A 17173-nucleotide genomic window follows, 5' to 3' on the forward strand; every position below is an offset into this window, starting at 1 on the left:
ACCCTCTTCGTTTACAGCATGTGCTCCACCCACTGCTTCCCACCCAGATCCCTTTAAATCAGGCAGACTAACAGGAGTCACCAACCTTTTAGGGCCAGGGGGCACATGTGGAATTATGAGGAAGTGTTGTCACGGCGTGATATAACATGAAAGGGATGCCACATCCAAAGGAGCATAAAATCAGCCCAGATCACAAAAAGCAGTGGGCATGCCTCACAAAAGAATGTGTATCAGCCACTGCCATATACACTCACAGTGAAAAGCTCACTGAATCTTTCCTCTGCTCAGAATGGATGGGAAGTTGGGTGTCCAATCCTGGCATCCCGAAAAATATGGGCACATTTAAGGGTGTGTGTTCGAAGTAAGATAGCAACAAAGCCAACCCAAACAGGAAATGAGCAGATACAGCAATCAGGCTCTCATGCATTATGGATTTTTGAGGTGATATTTACCGAGACATTTTGTGAGATGATATTTACTGAGACATTTTGCAGGAACCGTATGATGCTATGGCAGGCACCATGGGGCGAGCAGGTGCCGCATTGACAACCTCTGAATAAAATTAGGCCTGTAGATTATTTGCAAGTTGCTTCTTGGAGTTCAGATACAAACCTTCAATGACCTAGAAAAGCATAAAATTAAGGCCAAAGCTTGCCAGGCTGTGGGTCCCGTAGCTCCCCTGAGAGAACACAAGGTCAGCCTGGAGGAGAGAAACACTCACCTGGGTCCAACAGCACAAGGCACCGGAAAGTCCCTTTGCCGGAGGGTTTCAGCCTGATCCCAGGTAACACCTCCAAGAACTTCAGGCTGTCACTGTAGCCTCGCTCCAAGCACAGTTTCCACAGCTTGACCTTGTGCTCCTTCCACACCAGGGCCTCCAGCTTATCCAGACGCAAACCTAAAGGAAACTGGCCCAGAGTGCTTCGGAGGAGAGGGATCACATCCACACCACCTGAAAGATACAAAGAGGCCTTGATGATGATGAAAAGGCTTTTAAGTAGGACTGTGCATGCCCCACCCCTGATCCGTTGTTCCAGATACGTTCTGGGGTAGACTTGACCTGGATCTGGGCCCCAAATTGGGGCCCTAGCACATTGTTTAATTGTGGTTTTAAACCCTATTTTATAGATGGTTCAAGGGCAGGGGAAGAGACACAGACAGGCTGCCTGCATTTCTTTCTTCTCCTCCATCCTGCTCCTTGCCACCCGATTACCACCCCTTTGGAAACAGCTCTAGATCACTTTGGGTGGACCTAACCTGGGGCTGCCTCAATCAGCCCAATTTGGCTCAGGATCTAGAATTCGGACAGAGTGGCCCCACAGCCCTACTTTTTAATGTTGTTTCGAATGGATCTCAGTTACCTGGAACAGCTAGCTCATTTGTCAGTGGGTGCTAAGTGTGGAACCAGTGCTTTACTTGCACACAAGTTTTTGTGCTCTTCATGCCAAATTCCTCTTGATTATTTCTCGACTATACTACAAACTGTCAAAGTCACAGGACTCCTGACTTTTATTATATTTCTTTTCCCTTAGCCTCATTAGGCTTCAGTTCCCATTGCAACTGCTGGAGGCCTCTCTCCAGTTAAGGAAGTATTTACAGAACCTCCGATCAGATATTAAACTGAAACAGGCTTCATTAGGATGAGGGTATTCTTCAGAAAGCTGGATGATATTCTTCCTGCTGAAGGTGGGGAAGGTATGGCCAGCCTGCTCTACACAGAACGAGGTGATAAACGAGTGTGCTGAACAGGGAGGACAAAGTGTACCTCTTCACACTGCAAGTAAATCATCACATTTTTGAAAGTTTCCTCATGTTAAGATTTCTACATGATGATAAATTCAGCAGAGCAGGAAAGGGCTGAGGTAGCACACAGCTTAGAGTCTATGTGTTCTATTTCCTGGGATGGGTGGGTGTTTTTTAAAGGATAAGTATGCAAAAGTGGACAACCAACCCCACCCTCCTGTAATCTGATGCAGTCCATTCCCCCACTTCATTCCCTTAAATGTGTAGCAGTAGGCCACACCTTCTCAAACAGACCAGTCTCCTTTTCTTACCTTCACCACCTCTCCCATTCTAGCATAAAAACCACACGTTTTAGATCTCCTGTTTTTCCATGCTCACATACCAGGATCTCTTCCAAAGAGCATACAAACATTACTAGTCAGCTCCTCCATGCATCTTACTTTGCCTTGCAGAAGAAGATTCCCTTGGCCACTCATAGGCAGGGTCCAGCTCGTCTGAGGTGAAATCAAAGGGATGATAAGCAGCCCTGCGTGAAGGTTTCTTGCACTGGTGTGTGGACAAAGGCGAAGGTGTGGAGCAGGCTGGAGGGGGCACTTTGGGGCAGGCTGGAGTAGAAGCTACAAATCATTTGGATACAAAACATTAAAAAGTCAAGAATGTCTGGAATCCCCATTTTCACATTACGTATGTATTGAGTTGGATCCTAAAGGTGTCTTTCCACTAGCAGAAAACCTATTCCTGTCAGAGGAGGCCTATTTCTTCCTCAGCAGAAAACTGCTGTATGAGGAAAACCAACACCAAATCCACGAGTTCCTCCAACTGCACACAGGCTTAGTCTCAAGCGAGACCTTTTTTATGGCCTTCTACATCTTGCTCGCTATTAAACATCATGATCGTTACTAAATTTATTCCCCGCCCGTCACCAGCAGATCCCAGGGCAAATGACAACTACACTATTTAAAATTCAAAATAAACAACAGTTAAAGCAGATTAAAATTACAGGAATAGGGTGGACCCTGGGAACAGACATCTCATGAGCCAAAGCCCAGGGTAAAAAAGTGTGTCTGCAGCATTTGCCAGGAGCTGAATTGTGAAGAAGCCAGAAACACCTCGGGGGGGGGGGGGGAGGTTCAACAACTTGGGGCTGCCACAGAGAATGCCCTTCCCTGAGCCACCACCCCAAACTAATTACAGTATTATTATTCAATAATAAGATTTTAATATTTTTCCATGTTGAAAACCACCCCAAACTTCTGAGGGAGGTGGAACTACCAAGGGGGCCCCATCTGCTGATCTTAGCACCCCTGGAGGGTTTGTAGGGAAAGAAGCAGTCGTTGGGGCCCAAGTCATTTGGGGCTTTCAGCATTAATGTGAGCACCCTTGAACGGGACCTGGAAGCAAAGAGTGCGGCCTATCTTTTCCTCATGCACTGTTTCCTTTATACCAAAATGCAACCCTGCTTTCCCCCATACATTATGGCACTACAGCCTAAGTACCCTTCCATTAACTCTGGCACAATTGTTCCCGGAGGAGCACAAATGCATTTTCACCTTCCGCTTACGCTTCTTTAGATTAATCCAAGCCACCCAAAGCATGAGAAAAGGGGACATAGCATGAGAAAAGGGCACGGCCAGTTTTATGTGAGGAGCAAATGCGGACTGGGGGCCCTCCTCTCACCTAGCAAAATCAGCGACAGAAACATCGCCACTCAAACCCATCTCCCCACAACTTCTCTTACCTCTGGAGAAGCTGCAGGTGTCCCAGCTCAGGGGCCGGATTTGGCTCCAAGGCCTTGGTCTGTTGACCCCTAAGCCAGAGGCTGCTGTTATGAATAACTAATCGAAGGCCCCATTTGCACAGTAGTAGGTTGCTTTAAACCCAGAGTGGCTTAACAAAGCCAAAGTGGTTTAACAGGCGGGATAATAAATGTACAAAGTAAATAATAAATAAGCATTCAATCACCCTTTATAAGGAGCTTTGGGAATTGTAGCTCAGAAGGAGAAGGGGGGGGGTGTCTCCAAACAACTCTCATCAAGCTTAACAAACTACAGTTCTCAAAGAGTCATTGCTGGAAACCAAATGTTTAGCGCAGATGGGGCCTAACGTTAAGTAATCTTGAATACACGTTAATCAATAGGAGTTACCACCTCCATGGAGACAATCCTTCTTTGCAACACCCATATCACACTCCTGCTGCATCCCCCATCTTTAAATCAAATTTAAAGGGGGGGAAAACAGTTTCCCCACAATTAGAATAGCTCCACATACTCTTCTCTGGTGGTAGAGAGGCCTCTGACTGGACTGGATGAACTGGCGAATCCATCCGTAGTCTTTTATAAACAGGTGGTTCTTCCTCAGACGCTGGGCGTTTCTGACAGAGGTCTTCTTCTGTGGATCGCACCACAACTTCCAGGAGCGGTTTTTCCATGGTCCTAATCTGGGCCTCAGCTCATAACATCCTCTCACCTCCCTCCCCAGGCTTGCCTAACCCTCAACACTTTTCCAGAAAATTCAGCTACCCTTGCAAGTCAGGGTACTGGGAGGAGAGCACAAAGCCCACCTGCATTCTCCTCCAAGCCAGACAAATCTATTCCTTTAAAAGCAAAGAAAAGTAAAATATTTTCAAGCTGAAGAAAACCACAAACAATTAAAGGGGCGGGGGATGAGCTTCACTACCAATGCCCCTTTAATAAACCTGCATTTGTATGGGTGTGGCAAGAGTCAATTAACCCAAAAGGGTGTAGCTTGAAAAAGGGCCATACTCAGACCCAATCACAACTTATTTAAAACCATAGCCTCACCTCCTCAGCCCATTGCAATAGAGGGGGCACTTTACCTGCATAACAAGCAATAGCTACGTAGATAGGAAGCAGCTGAGCCCTCTGCTGTTACAGGGAAAAAAGAGCATCCTTTTCACATCTACTACTGGCAAGTCAGGTGTCCCACATCTTATATTGGTGCAGCTGGTTTTTCCTACCTAAGTGTAGAAGCTTAAATTTGCCCCTAATGAAATTCATTTTGTTAGTTTTGGCCCAGTTCTCCAGTTTGTTAAGGTCATATTGAATCCTGATTCCATGTTGAGTGGCATTGGCTACCCCTCCCGGTTTGGTGTCACCTGGAAATTGGATGAAGGGATTGAGGGGATGCTCATCAAAGTCGTTTATAAAGAGGCTGAACAACAATGGGCCCAGGATAGAACCCTGTGGCACCTCGCTTGTCCCTTTTTTTTTTTTTTTGCAGGATAACTAGGAACCATTAGTGGGCACTCTTTGGGTTTGGTCAGTCAACCAGCTACAAATCCACCTAAAAGTTACCTCGTCCAGTCGTTTGCTGTCATGTACAATTAATTATTATCAAATATTACTATCAATTGATGTTCCAGTCACTTGTCATTCATTTTAATGCATTAATATGTTTGGTTGAAGACCTTCTCTGCATGCTTTTCCTACCACAAGTTTGCAATGCATATATCCCAACTTTAGAACACTCTTTCCAAAGAGGAACAACTGGTGCTGTCATATCATTCTTTTCATTAGTAGGTTAATACATATTTATTTTTATAGGACATACCAGAAGGACTTCATAATTATTTATATATGTTACAAAATTTATATACCGTTTGGAAAAAGAAACTACACCGCTTGATGGTAGACACACACACACATGAAAAAAGAGAATAAAATTATCAGTAAAATCAGTTAAAACAAATATTTAAAACATTCAGAAAACAAACTAAACACATATCAGCAGTCTATAAAATTGGATAGGCTTGTCTAAAAAAAGAGTTGCAATCAGAATCCGGTTCAGAAGAAATCGGACTAGGGAGATCTAAAGCAAGTTTCTTCTGCCTCTGCCCCTTTATGGAGGAGAAATCTTGAAGAGGGAGCTATAGGTCATACAAGACCTGTGGATAGATGGGGAATTCTCAGATGGTTCAATTCTAACCTTTGGAAGAAATGTTTGGGAGTTCTGGACATTTGAGCTTAGGAAGGAGGAGGCAGTGTTTTTGAAGTGTGCTTAATAGAACTGAGGCTTTCAAATTTAAGTGCCACCTCACAAACTGGCACAGAGGTGCAGGTAATGCTTAAAACAGCTTTTAGCTCAATATCCCGCCTGAAGGAGAGTCCAAATAGTGCCTCTGCCTCCAGGACCAACACTTACTTAAAAAAAATATCCCACTGTACAATTCAGATATTAATTCCTGCCTTCACCTTATACCACTACGGGTCACCTCCAGGTGACCCTCCCCGCCCCCTACTCAGTTAAGTCTACCTGCACAATACAGCCACTCCACGAGGCTTTGTCAGTGGGTTCCCTGCAGGAGCGTGGTCCCTCAGCAGCGGCCCTACCATGACAAACCCTTGATACCAGTCATGCCCTTCCCCAGGCAGTGGTGCCAAAGCAGGCTACTTCACAGCAAGGCTGGCTGTTAAGGCATGTATTTCTTAGTTCTTATCTTCCATCCTCCTCCCCCAAATGCCCAACAGGCAATTGTCTAAGTTGGCATGACACACCATTATTTTGCATCTAAAAGGACAGAACAGGCATTTTCCTTCCTCTCACTTGCACAGTCGTGATTTCAACCAATCATTACAGTATTTCTATCCACCAGTGTGCCCTAAGTAGCAATTTATACCAGCCCCCTCAAACAGTAAAGGCAAACCATTTTTACCTGAGAAGGCAGTCATTTTTAATATGCTGCAGCTGCCCCTTCTCTTGCTCTGCCCCCCTACCTTCAGGCAGAGAACTCTCCTCTTCTGGAGTTGCTCCTTTTTTCTAAATGGTTCTTATTAACAACATGATAAAAAATGATCACATAATTCATATTGTGCCAACATAGTGGTATGTTGTTTATCTAGGATTCCAAAAGGAGACAAAGGACCAATTCTGAACAACAAAGAACACACATTTCATTCTGTCCCTCCCTTCAGTTAATATTCATTCAATCATTTATTGTTATATCCTGCCCTTTGTCTGTTCTGGAGCACTGGATGATATAACATTATAAAACAGGAGTTGAACAACATTGAAAATGAATAAAGCATCTAGAGTTACAGCAAAAAAATGCAAAAGAACAGAAGCTGTATATACCGTAACTACAGGATCATGCATGAAAGCAATACACTTCATGATGAAAACACTTAAACAAATAAGAATTTCCGCTCCTATCCTATCACTGGCCTGAGGTGCTAGTGTCTATGTCACTCCGGAAATCAAGGCCCAGATTGTGATTACTCACTGGTGAGGCAAAGGCATTCTGTGCATGCCCAGGAGCAAATTCTTCTTGATAATTACTGGACATGATCTAGGGCTGAATTATGCTGGTCAAAACTGGTTCCGAGTTCTGCCTCAGGTTCAGCAAGGGGTAGGGGACCTGTGGCCTTCCAGATGTTGCCAAACTATGGCTCCCATCATCCCTGACCAATGGCCATACTGGTTGGGGCCAATGGGAGATGGAGTCCAACAACATCTGGTGGCCTGCATGTTCCTTATTCCTGTAGGCCAAAGCTCCTGTTTCTGAGGAGCCATGATGTGATGACTGTGAGGTAAATTGGGTGAGGACTTGCAGTCTGACAATCTCTGTGCGCGGTTCCCAATCCATCATTATGTTCCTTCCCATCAAAAGCAGCCACTGGAACCTGCGGTTTCAAACCAGACTCGGTCAGTTTAGTGGGATCCTGCTGATCCAGGATCCCTTCATTTGGCCCAGCTCTCCTGATGCTTCTCATTCCACCATGCTTCAGCTATGAAGAACAGGGCTAATAAGAGGACACAGGCCCCGATCCCAAGTCGCAGTGAGTTGGCTGCAGTGAAATCCATGGCCTGGGAATGTGAGTCTGGAGAAATTAGAAAACGCATATCAATGTAAAAATAGTTTTCGGTATACAGCAGGTTTTCTTCTTTCATCAATCACTACGCAGCCTGAGAACTGCCCCCATGAAGATGGATTTGCCCCTGAGCAGGCAGCAAATGAATGGGGCATTAGCACTATAGGAGCCGCCTTGAATCCACTTGCCTGTGCTTGGTTTCCTTGGCAGCCATTAACTGGCAGTGCCATCCTGTTCAAAGGGCTTCTCCCAGCTAAGTGTGCTTATCACTGCAGCCTGAATCATCTGTGCTAATATAATCTGAAAAGGGCAACATTCCAGTGGCGACAATGACACCACCAGAACCATCGCACAGCAATCCTTTACATACGTTGAAAGCACTTGTCGAGTGCAAGGGGGCGGGGGAAGAGAAGTGGCGTGACGTCTAGATGTGAAACATCACATGAAATTATTCCAGTGCTGTGTTCCTTTATGGAAAAGCAGCAACTAATGGTGGCTTCTTACTGTGCAGGACTGTAAGCTTTTCAACCACACACATGCCCATGTGATTGCCACAGATGAAAATTTTCATACAGCTGTATGTTGCTTTTTCCTACAGAGTTTTCCATGTAGGGAAAATAGCGACGTTAAAGGAGACATGCAGCATGACCTATCAATCAGATTGCATACCAATGACCAGCTGTGGGTAGCACCAAAGGACGGAGTGGCAAACCTTGTTTTGCTGCTACATAGGACTGTATGTGTTGTCCGTCCCACCCACCCCACACCCATCCAAGTTATTTTCTGTGGGAATATGCTTGTGTTTGATTCTCCAGCCAGTCGTTCATTTTGTGGGCATCCACTCAACCTCACAATATCTTCCATACTTCCATATTCAAATCCATTTTTAGATTGGAAGCTCCTTGGGACCAGGAACTTATCCTCTTTTACTCTGTAAAGCACCATGAATGGTACAATTATCATCATCACCTAAGGCTGTGCACGATACCTTTATAGCACATTCAAACCACTTTTATTTACCTCAAAGAATTCTGGGCATTGTAGTTTATCCCTTGCAGGGTTACAATTCCCAGCAAACTACAGTGCCCAGAATTCTCTGAGGGCAGAATGTGTGTGGAATGTGCTTCAAAGCTACACAGGCTAGCTCTCTGCTAGTGTACACTTCTCCCATCCCCCCTGGACTCACCTTCTGTCCACGCTTCAGTGTCATTGAGCTGATATTCCTTATATTGGCAGCTCAACTCTCCTACGGTAATGTTAATGGCCTCTTCTGTGAGGTTGAAGCTTGCAATCGCCCCATCTTGCCAAGCTTTGGTTTCAGCAAAGAGCTGCCCACCTTGGTAAAGATAAAACCAGCCCTCAGCAGCAGAAGGGACTGAGCAATTCACTCGATATCTTCCTGCAGAGTCCACCAACACCTCCAGGTAATTGGGGACCACAGTTGCATCTGGAAGAGGAGAAGTGTGAAAACGAAAATATATAGCTTAAGGGATGCTCAGTGTTGATCTGGCTTTCTTTCTTTTTCTTTTTTTAAAAACACATTTGTAATCCTTGTGGCCATAGATACATATTCTAAGTAGAAGATTAGTACTTTACAGCCACCGCAAAGATTATGGGAATTTCCCATAATTCAAGGTTGATGGCTGAGAATCAAGCAGGACTCTCAGAATGCCCCAGGATACAACAGATAAATGGAAGGGCAAGGAATGCGTAAGCAAAATAAATTGCAATTCTTTAAAGAAAAGAATGGGCATGATTAAAATGTAACCAGTCCAGTCTTTCCCTAACCTATCCTTCTCTCCCCCGCAACCTTTGGCACTTTGTGCAAAATTGGGAATTCAACACTAAATGATACAAAAAGTGTAAACGCACAAAATCTCCATTGTAGGATCAGGATAGTTCAGACATTTTAGTAAAATCTGAGTACAGTTCAATTAATATTAATGTTTCACTTTTGGGTTATAGGGCTACATTCAACTGCCTTTTACTCAACAAAGGCCCATTAAAATTAATGACCATGCCTAAGTTCCATTGCTTTCGGTTGCCTATCCTGAGTAAAAGTTAGCTGAATACAACTCATAATTTATTTTTAGCTGTCATCTGCTTTTCGGGCTTGGGAGTCCTGGAATGTCAGTGGACAAATGAGGTGGCTGTAGCTTTTGTCAAGAAATGCTTTTGCAGACCTATTTTCTTGATTACTGGGATTCTCTGGAGTTTTCTATTTCCAAACTATGTAAAAAGTAACAAGTCCATGAGTTTTAATGCTGAAACTCTTCCTGTGCCTTGATTGTGGGAATTTGGGAAAATATTTGCAGATAGAAAGATGAGAAGTCCTCTGCTGGCATTATAATTAGGAGTTAAGTACGCAAGCTGGGGGAGCACTGAAGATGACTGTTGCTAGCTCAACTCCCAGGTTGCATTCCTTGTCACTCTCCAACTTGTAGAAGATGCACTAGATGCCCTAAAGCCCTAAATGGCCTTGGCCCAGTATACCTGAAGGAGCATCTCCACCCCCATCGTTCAGCCTGGACACTGAGGTCCAGTTTCGAGGGCCTTCTGGTGGTTCCCTCGCTGCAAGAAGTGAAGTTGCAGGGAACCAGGCAGAGAGCCTTCTCAGTAGTGGCACCTACCCTGTGGAACTCCCTCCCATCAGATGTCAAGGAAATAAACAACTATTTGACTTTTAGAAGACATCTGAAGCAGCCCTGTTTAGGGAGGTTGTTAATGTTTGATATTTTATCGTGTCTTTAATATTCTGTTGGGAGCCACCCAGAGTGGCTGAGGAAACCCAGCCAGATGGGCAGGGTATAAATAGTAAATTATTATTATTATTATATACGGTGGGGAGGAACTTTCTGTAATGTCCTAAAGCACATGAGGAACCTCCATGGGAGGGGGGTGGCTTTCTGCTTCAGAAGTGCACTCTCCATTAGTTGGAGGGCAACAGGGACAGTAATGGGTGTGTGTGGAGGTTGAACCATTGTGCTCATCCCTGGTACCCCACACTCATGTATTAATTATAATGCCTGAAGAGAGGTGTCTAGCTAGCCCAGTGTTGCCCTTCCTCCAAGGAGTTCAGGCTGATGCACATTGTACTGCCTTTTATTCCCATGGCGTCCTCGTGAGGTAAATTAGACTGAGACAAAGTGGGTGGCGAAGGGTTATTATCAGTGAGCATCATGGCTGAGTACGGATTTCAATCCGGGCATTCTTGTTCCCAATCTGCCACTCTATCCAACACATCACACTGGCTTTCTGACTGTGAATATATTGCTTAAATCTCAATCCAGAAAGGATGGTGTCCCATATCTGCATCAGTTCAGTTCCCTTCCTCTCAACTTCTGCTGTCTACTGTTATGTACTGAGTTGAATAGGATCCAAAATGCAGCAGTCTGATTGGTCCGCAGGAGCCACCCAATCCAGCTCCAAGTGGGAGTGAATCCACAACCTGATTGGCCTACAGAAGAATCCCGGAATTAGCCAATCACAAGGGGCCCATTGTGTAAATAATGTATATAAAGCAGACATTTTGGGGAAACTGGCATTCCTCACTACTATGAGCTGAATAAAGAGCATGAAATCCACACTTGACTCCAAGTACAGTGGTACCTCAGGTTTCATACGCTTCAGGTTACATACGCTTCAGGTTACAGACTCCACTAACCCAGAAATAGTGCTTCAGGTTAAGAACTTTGCTTCAGGATGAGAACAGAAATCGTGCTCCGGCAGCACGGCAGCAGCCGGAGGCCCCATTAGGTAAAGTGGTGCTTCAGGTTAAGAACAGTTTCAGGTTAAGCATGGACCTCCGGAACGAATTAAGTACTTAACCTGAGGTACCACTGTATATTTCACTCCCAAACCAGCAAGTCCCATCCCTAAAACCACTCCTCCACCTAACAAGGTTCTCTCTCTCTCTTTTTTTTCCTGGCAGGGATCCTTTAGCAGCTCCACAACAAGCAAAAGTTCAATGGGTTCTGGTTTTTCCCATGCCAGAAAAAGAAAGGAAAACTCAGCCAATGTAATTTCTGCTTACCATATGTCTGCTGAAGGCACAGAAAAAGAAAGTTGGAAATTCTGCCCCCAAGATAGCAAAAGGTTTCCTCACCGATAACTCTCAGCTGCACTGGGTCACTGGCATTTGACCAGATGATGGGCTCTATGGTGCTGTGGTAATAACAGGTATATCGGCCTGCATCGGCCATGGTGACATTCTTCAAGGAGAATTCAGCGGTGTCAGAGTCCCCTCGAGGAGTGACCTCTATCCGAAAGTCCCTGGCCTGGTAGAGGACAAAGTTGACCCCTAGTAATGGAGCCTGACAACAGACAGTCCAGTCCTGCCCTGCAAGGACCTCAGTACTGGGACTCGCAGAGATGGATGGCTTGGGGTAATGGTCTGTGAGTGGGAGAGAAAAGCTGTTTACTGGGCCTCAGACCTTATTCTCTGCTGTTAATAAAAATAATAATAGGTTGCTTCTTTTTGCATAGTAATACAAGGTGGCTGAAAAAAATATCAATATCATTTTTAAAACATTCCCCATAAAACAACAAAAACCAATTCATATCAAAATACACAAGCTGCATACAAGCGCCAAAAACCCAGAAATAAGTGTTCCGGTTATCAAATGTTTTTTGGAAGCCCAACGTCCGATGTGGTTGTCGGCTATTGTTTCTGGGGCACCTGCACCAATCAGAAGCTGCACCTTGGTTTTTGAACATTTCAGAAGTCAAACAGACTTCCAGAATGGATTGAATTTGGTGCTTTTGTTTTTGCTGTTTATTTTGCGTTTTTGTGGTTTTTCCAGTTAATTTCTTTTTGTGACTATGTGGAACCCAGTTCAGCTACTGGTTGATTGATTGTGTGACTGTGGAAATGGAAAAAAGCCCGCCCCCATCCAAACAATGACTATCATCAATGCAGATAAGGGGGGGGGGGAAATAATTTTAATTTTTATCATCTACAATACTGTCATATTTATCTTATAGTGCAGCACATTGATCATTGCTTCCATTTTATGGATCAGTGGTCTTGTTAGATAGCAAAATTCATGTTAAATTGCTGTTTTATGGGTTGTTTTTAAAAGTCTGGAACGGATTAATCTGTTTTGCATTACTTTCTATGGGAAAGTGTGCCTTGGTTTTGGAACACTTTGGTTTTGGAACAGACTTCCAGAACAGATTAAGTTTGAGAACCAAGGTACCACTATACACACTATACCTTTTAAGCATGTTTGAAACACACACACCGTCAGAGAAGTCTGGGCACTGTAGTTTGTTAAGGGTGCTGGGAATTGTAACTCTGTAAGCAGTAAACTAAGGTGCCCAGAATTCTTGTAGGTTAAGAACGTGCTTCGAATGTGCTTTAAAGGTACATAGTGTGTTTGCAAAATTATAACAGTAAAAACAGTAGCGACAAACCTTTGGAAAGAGAAGGGGTTCAAACATACTGCCTTTGTGTGCTTCTGTTTATTATTTACATTTATATTATAAATGTGCTCAAAGCAGCTTGCAGCAGAACAACAAAATGCAAATCAGTACAGTATATGTTTAGAATAGCTCAAATACTAAATCTCTTCAAAATATAGTATGACAATCCAGCAAATAACTCTGTGTGATTATATGAACATTGCAACATTTTAAAGCCATCATAAAATGAACTATCAATCATTAAAAAGGTAAAGGTAAAGGTACCCCTGCCCGTATGGGCCAGTCTTGACAGACTCTGGGGTTGTGCGCCCATCTCACTCAAGAGGCCAGGGGCCAGCGCTGTCCGGAGACACTTCCGGGTCACGTGGCCAGCGTGACATCGCTGCTCTGGCGAGCCAGAGCCGCACACGGAAACGCCGTTTACCTTCCCGCTGGTAAGCGGTCCCTATTTATCTACTTGCACCCGGAGGTGCTTTCGAACTGCTAGGTTGGCAGGCGCTGGGACCGAGCAGCGGGAGCGCACCCCGCCGCAGGGATTCGAACCACCGACCTTTCGATCGGCAAGTCCTAGGCGCTGAGGCTTTAACCCACAGCGCCACCTGCGTCCTTTAATCAATCATTAAAGATATCAATTAATTACAAATATAATGCACATTCCAGTGCAATTGCATGTCAATAATAATATAACCAGCAGCTGCTGCATGGCAGGACCAAATGGTACAAAAACTAGCGATGTATGTGAAAATTTTCATAGAGGCTTAAATGTTTATGTTTCCATAGTGACCAGAAGCTTGAACATATGTTATAAAATACATAGTAATAAATAGATCTATACTGTAAAGTGTACAAATGATTTGTAAATACTAAAAGTTAAAAGTGCACACATTTCATAGCAGCTTGATCGTGTAAGTATAGGGTATAGTATAAGCAATCCTAGGGTTGCTATATTCTTGACACTCTCAAAGTAAGTTGACCTTTTTTTAAGGAAGACCCAAAATTGTTCAGCTTTTTGGGAACAAACCCTTGTTGGGCTTTTTTAGGGAAACCTCCCCGCAAAATAGTGATTTTAAGCTTTTGGAGCTGTTTCTGTTGCTTTTTCCTTCGCGTTGCCATACATACAGGTTTTCCCTGTCATTGCAGATTCGGCAAAATTCCGCCAATGCCATTTTTACACCCGAAAACCAGGACACGTCAAGAATTTTCCTGACGTATGGCAAGCCTAAATAATCATCACAAGTGTTCAAAAAAAATCTACCTCTTCTCATCAGCCTTCCTCACAGGGTGTCATCTCCATCAAGCTCAAGATCCTGACTGATGGAATCCAACAACGTTGGGAGAGCCACAGGTTCCTCATCCTTGCTAAAGGCCAGCATCATTGCCCTAAGTCCTTCACTACCATAAAGTCCTATTCCTAGACGAGTCCCAGTCCCATTGGTTCTCACACCAACTCTCCTTGCATGCACCACTTGGGCCTATTATTGCGCATGACCTTCCCAGTATGGTCACTGAGTTGTACGGCCCAACACTTACCCTCTGTGATGTTTGCAGGGCTGCTGAGCGGGGAGCGAATGGGCTTCCCTTTCTCCCAGATCTCATAGCTGCAGCGGAATTGGTCCCTGGGCCCAAAGCTGTGCACCTCAAAGGTCACTTCAGATTGGGTGGGCAAGGCTTTCTTTTCAGCCACGGCCTCCGGGCTCCCTCCCTGGTACAGGTAGAACCAGCTGCCGAAATATGCCCCTTGAGCTGTACATCGGAGGTGGTGCTTCTCATCTGCATCCGGAGCCTGGAGCCAGAAGATAGAGGGCTTCGGCAGGGCTGAAAGAGAGAAGGGCCGATTGCCAAAACCCAGGAATGCTGATTCAAGATCCCATGTCTACAGTTCCCAGGATTCTTTGAGGCATGTGGGCTTTGAATGCGCTTTAAATGCATTGTGTCTATGCAACTCAAATCCTCGCTCTCATCTAACTACCCACCCACCCGGGTTTCATCAGGCAGCAAGAAACATCTTCAGATAGCCCTAGCCACTTCTCTTCTCCTTGCTGATGCCGCTGCAGTCCCAGAGTTCAATGCCCCTCTGATTTTACTTCCCGCCCCATTAAGCTAAACTATACTCACAGATCGTAAGAAGGGGAGAGTAACAGGCATCCTTAAAACACGCAGTCTTCAAATAAGAACCCGAGTGTCTGGACATCCCAGTATATAAATATGATGCCCAGGAAACGATGATCCATCATCAGTCATAATGTTGGGCTGGGGTAGAGAGACAGAGAGAGAGAGAAAAGGAAAAGGACAGTTCCCTTTCTGACAAAGGCAGCAATAAATGGCTTCTCGTTTGATGTTTTCAGTTGCTCTAAAGACAGGGGTACAATTCTCAGAGTGGTTTAACAGTCAATTCCTCTTCACAGGGAACTCTGGAAATTGTAGTTGTCTGCGGGGAATAGGGGCCTCCGGACAACTGTCAGCACCCTTAACAAACTTTAGCACCCAGAATTATTTGGGGGAAGCCATGACTGTTTGAAGTGCTTTAAGTGTGTGGTTTGTGTGGCCTAGAGGCAGCAAAAAATTGGAAGCCAGAGATTCAGTAAAAGTACACTGGCTCCTTTCTGTAGCTGCAGTATCCTCCTCCCCAACTTGCTTCTGCTTCAAGGTAGCTTTATAAGGAAAACTTCATGCCATATGCGTCTGCAATAATTTTGCCACACATCGTACACACTCAGCCTTTTGTTCCTTTGTCTGTTGTTTCAACAACAGCACGGCAGCACATCCCTGAAGGCAACATCTTGGCAGCAGTCTGCTTTCAACAAATATCTTGTTCTGCCTTTGTGCACACTATTGCCAACTTTTGTTCACACAATGCAGTATGGACTGCTATCTAAAAATAAACCCATGCCTACCTACGTACACACACCGACTTTCATATTTCATTATAGATCTGTGGGTGCTAAATGCTTGTATTTAATAAATGTTAGAATTTAATTGAAACTGGTATGTTAGAACTGGGAAATAGCTAGAACAGTGGTTCCCAACCTTTTTTTGGCCATTCCCCACCTAAGCATCTCTAAAATCCTGATCCCCGCCCCCCACCATGACATATACTGTAATTCTTATTATTCAAAAAGTAAACTCCTATTCACGTGGAGGAAGCCTAAAAGGCCATTAACTGTTAATAACTCATTCTCGAATTGCCCCCCCCCTTAAAATCAAATTGCCCCCCTGTGAGGCATGTGCCCCATGTTGGGAACCACGGAGCTAGACCCAAGTGTGCATTGGGGTAGTAAGAGGTGTGATGGACCCACTGATAAGCTTGTGTTATTAGGACACTAAAAGCTAGTTAAGTAGAAACACTTCCTGGGTTGTTGTTACAGATGGGTAGCCGTGTTGGTCTGCCATAGTCAAAACAAAATAAAAAAATTCCTTCCAGTAGCACCTTAAAGACCAACTAAGTTAGTTCTAGGTATGAGCTTTCGTGTGCATGCACACTTCTTCAGATACACTGAAACAGAAGTCACCAGACCCTTCTATATAGTGAGAAGGTGGGGAGGGGTATTACTCAGAAGGGTGGTGGGAATGGGTGATTGGCAGATAGCTGTGATGAGCCTGTTGACGACTCTTAACAACTGCAATAGGTCTTACAGGAAAAAGCAAGGGGTGAGAAGGTGAAAAATGGCTTTGTCATGTATAATGAGATAATAATCCAATGTCTTTGTTCAGACCAGGTCTCTCCATGGTTTTAAGTTTGGTAATAAGTTGCAATTCAGCAGCTGAGTAATACCCCTCCCCACCTTCTCACTATATAGAAGGGTCTGGTGACTTCTGTTTCAGTGTATCTGAAGAAGTGTGCATGCACACGAAAGCTCATACCTAGAACTAACTTAGTTGGTCTTTAAGGTGCTACTGGAAGGAATTTTCCTGGGTTGTGTATTGGACAGTGTAATCCTAGCTAATTTGACAAGTGTTAATGAAGTCAGACAAACTTCCTTGGGTGTTAGAATGCAAATGAATGGAGTCCTCCCTCTGTAGATAAAGCAGGGGGGAAGTAATGTAACCAGGAGGCAGAGAGAGCATCATTAACTATGAACCCCAAAATTTGGGATCCTCTCCAAACTTTTGTAGGGTTTTGTAATCATTTTGTAGCGTTTTGTAGAATGATCCATGTATTTTGTTCCGCACAGCAAACA

General features: G+C 44.4%; 1 protein-coding gene across 1 annotated transcript in view; it reads right to left on the minus strand.

Moving 5' to 3' along the window:
• The window catches only part of LOC309326898 (T-cell-interacting, activating receptor on myeloid cells protein 1-like), a gene marked incomplete at its 5' end in the record, with an annotated part of 24114 nt that extends 8974 nt beyond the window's left edge, over positions 1 to 15140 (minus strand). The window contains 8 exons of the mRNA XM_081835928.1: positions 722 to 952; positions 2184 to 2360; positions 4012 to 4858; positions 6416 to 7580; positions 8758 to 9018; positions 11677 to 11964; positions 14526 to 14868; positions 15111 to 15140. Of these exons, the coding sequence (XP_081692054.1) occupies positions 7441 to 7580; positions 8758 to 9018; positions 11677 to 11964; positions 14526 to 14868; positions 15111 to 15140 (1062 nt within the window). The 3' untranslated portion in view covers positions 722 to 952; positions 2184 to 2360; positions 4012 to 4858; positions 6416 to 7440. The remainder of the gene's footprint in view (positions 1 to 721; positions 953 to 2183; positions 2361 to 4011; positions 4859 to 6415; positions 7581 to 8757; positions 9019 to 11676; positions 11965 to 14525; positions 14869 to 15110) is intronic.
• Between the last annotated feature and the right edge of the window lie 2033 nt (positions 15141 to 17173).

The sequence above is a fragment of the Podarcis erhardii genome (genome assembly GCF_964252035.2).
Source record: "Podarcis erhardii genome assembly, chromosome: 13".
Lineage (NCBI taxonomy): Eukaryota > Metazoa > Chordata > Lepidosauria > Squamata > Lacertidae > Podarcis > Podarcis erhardii.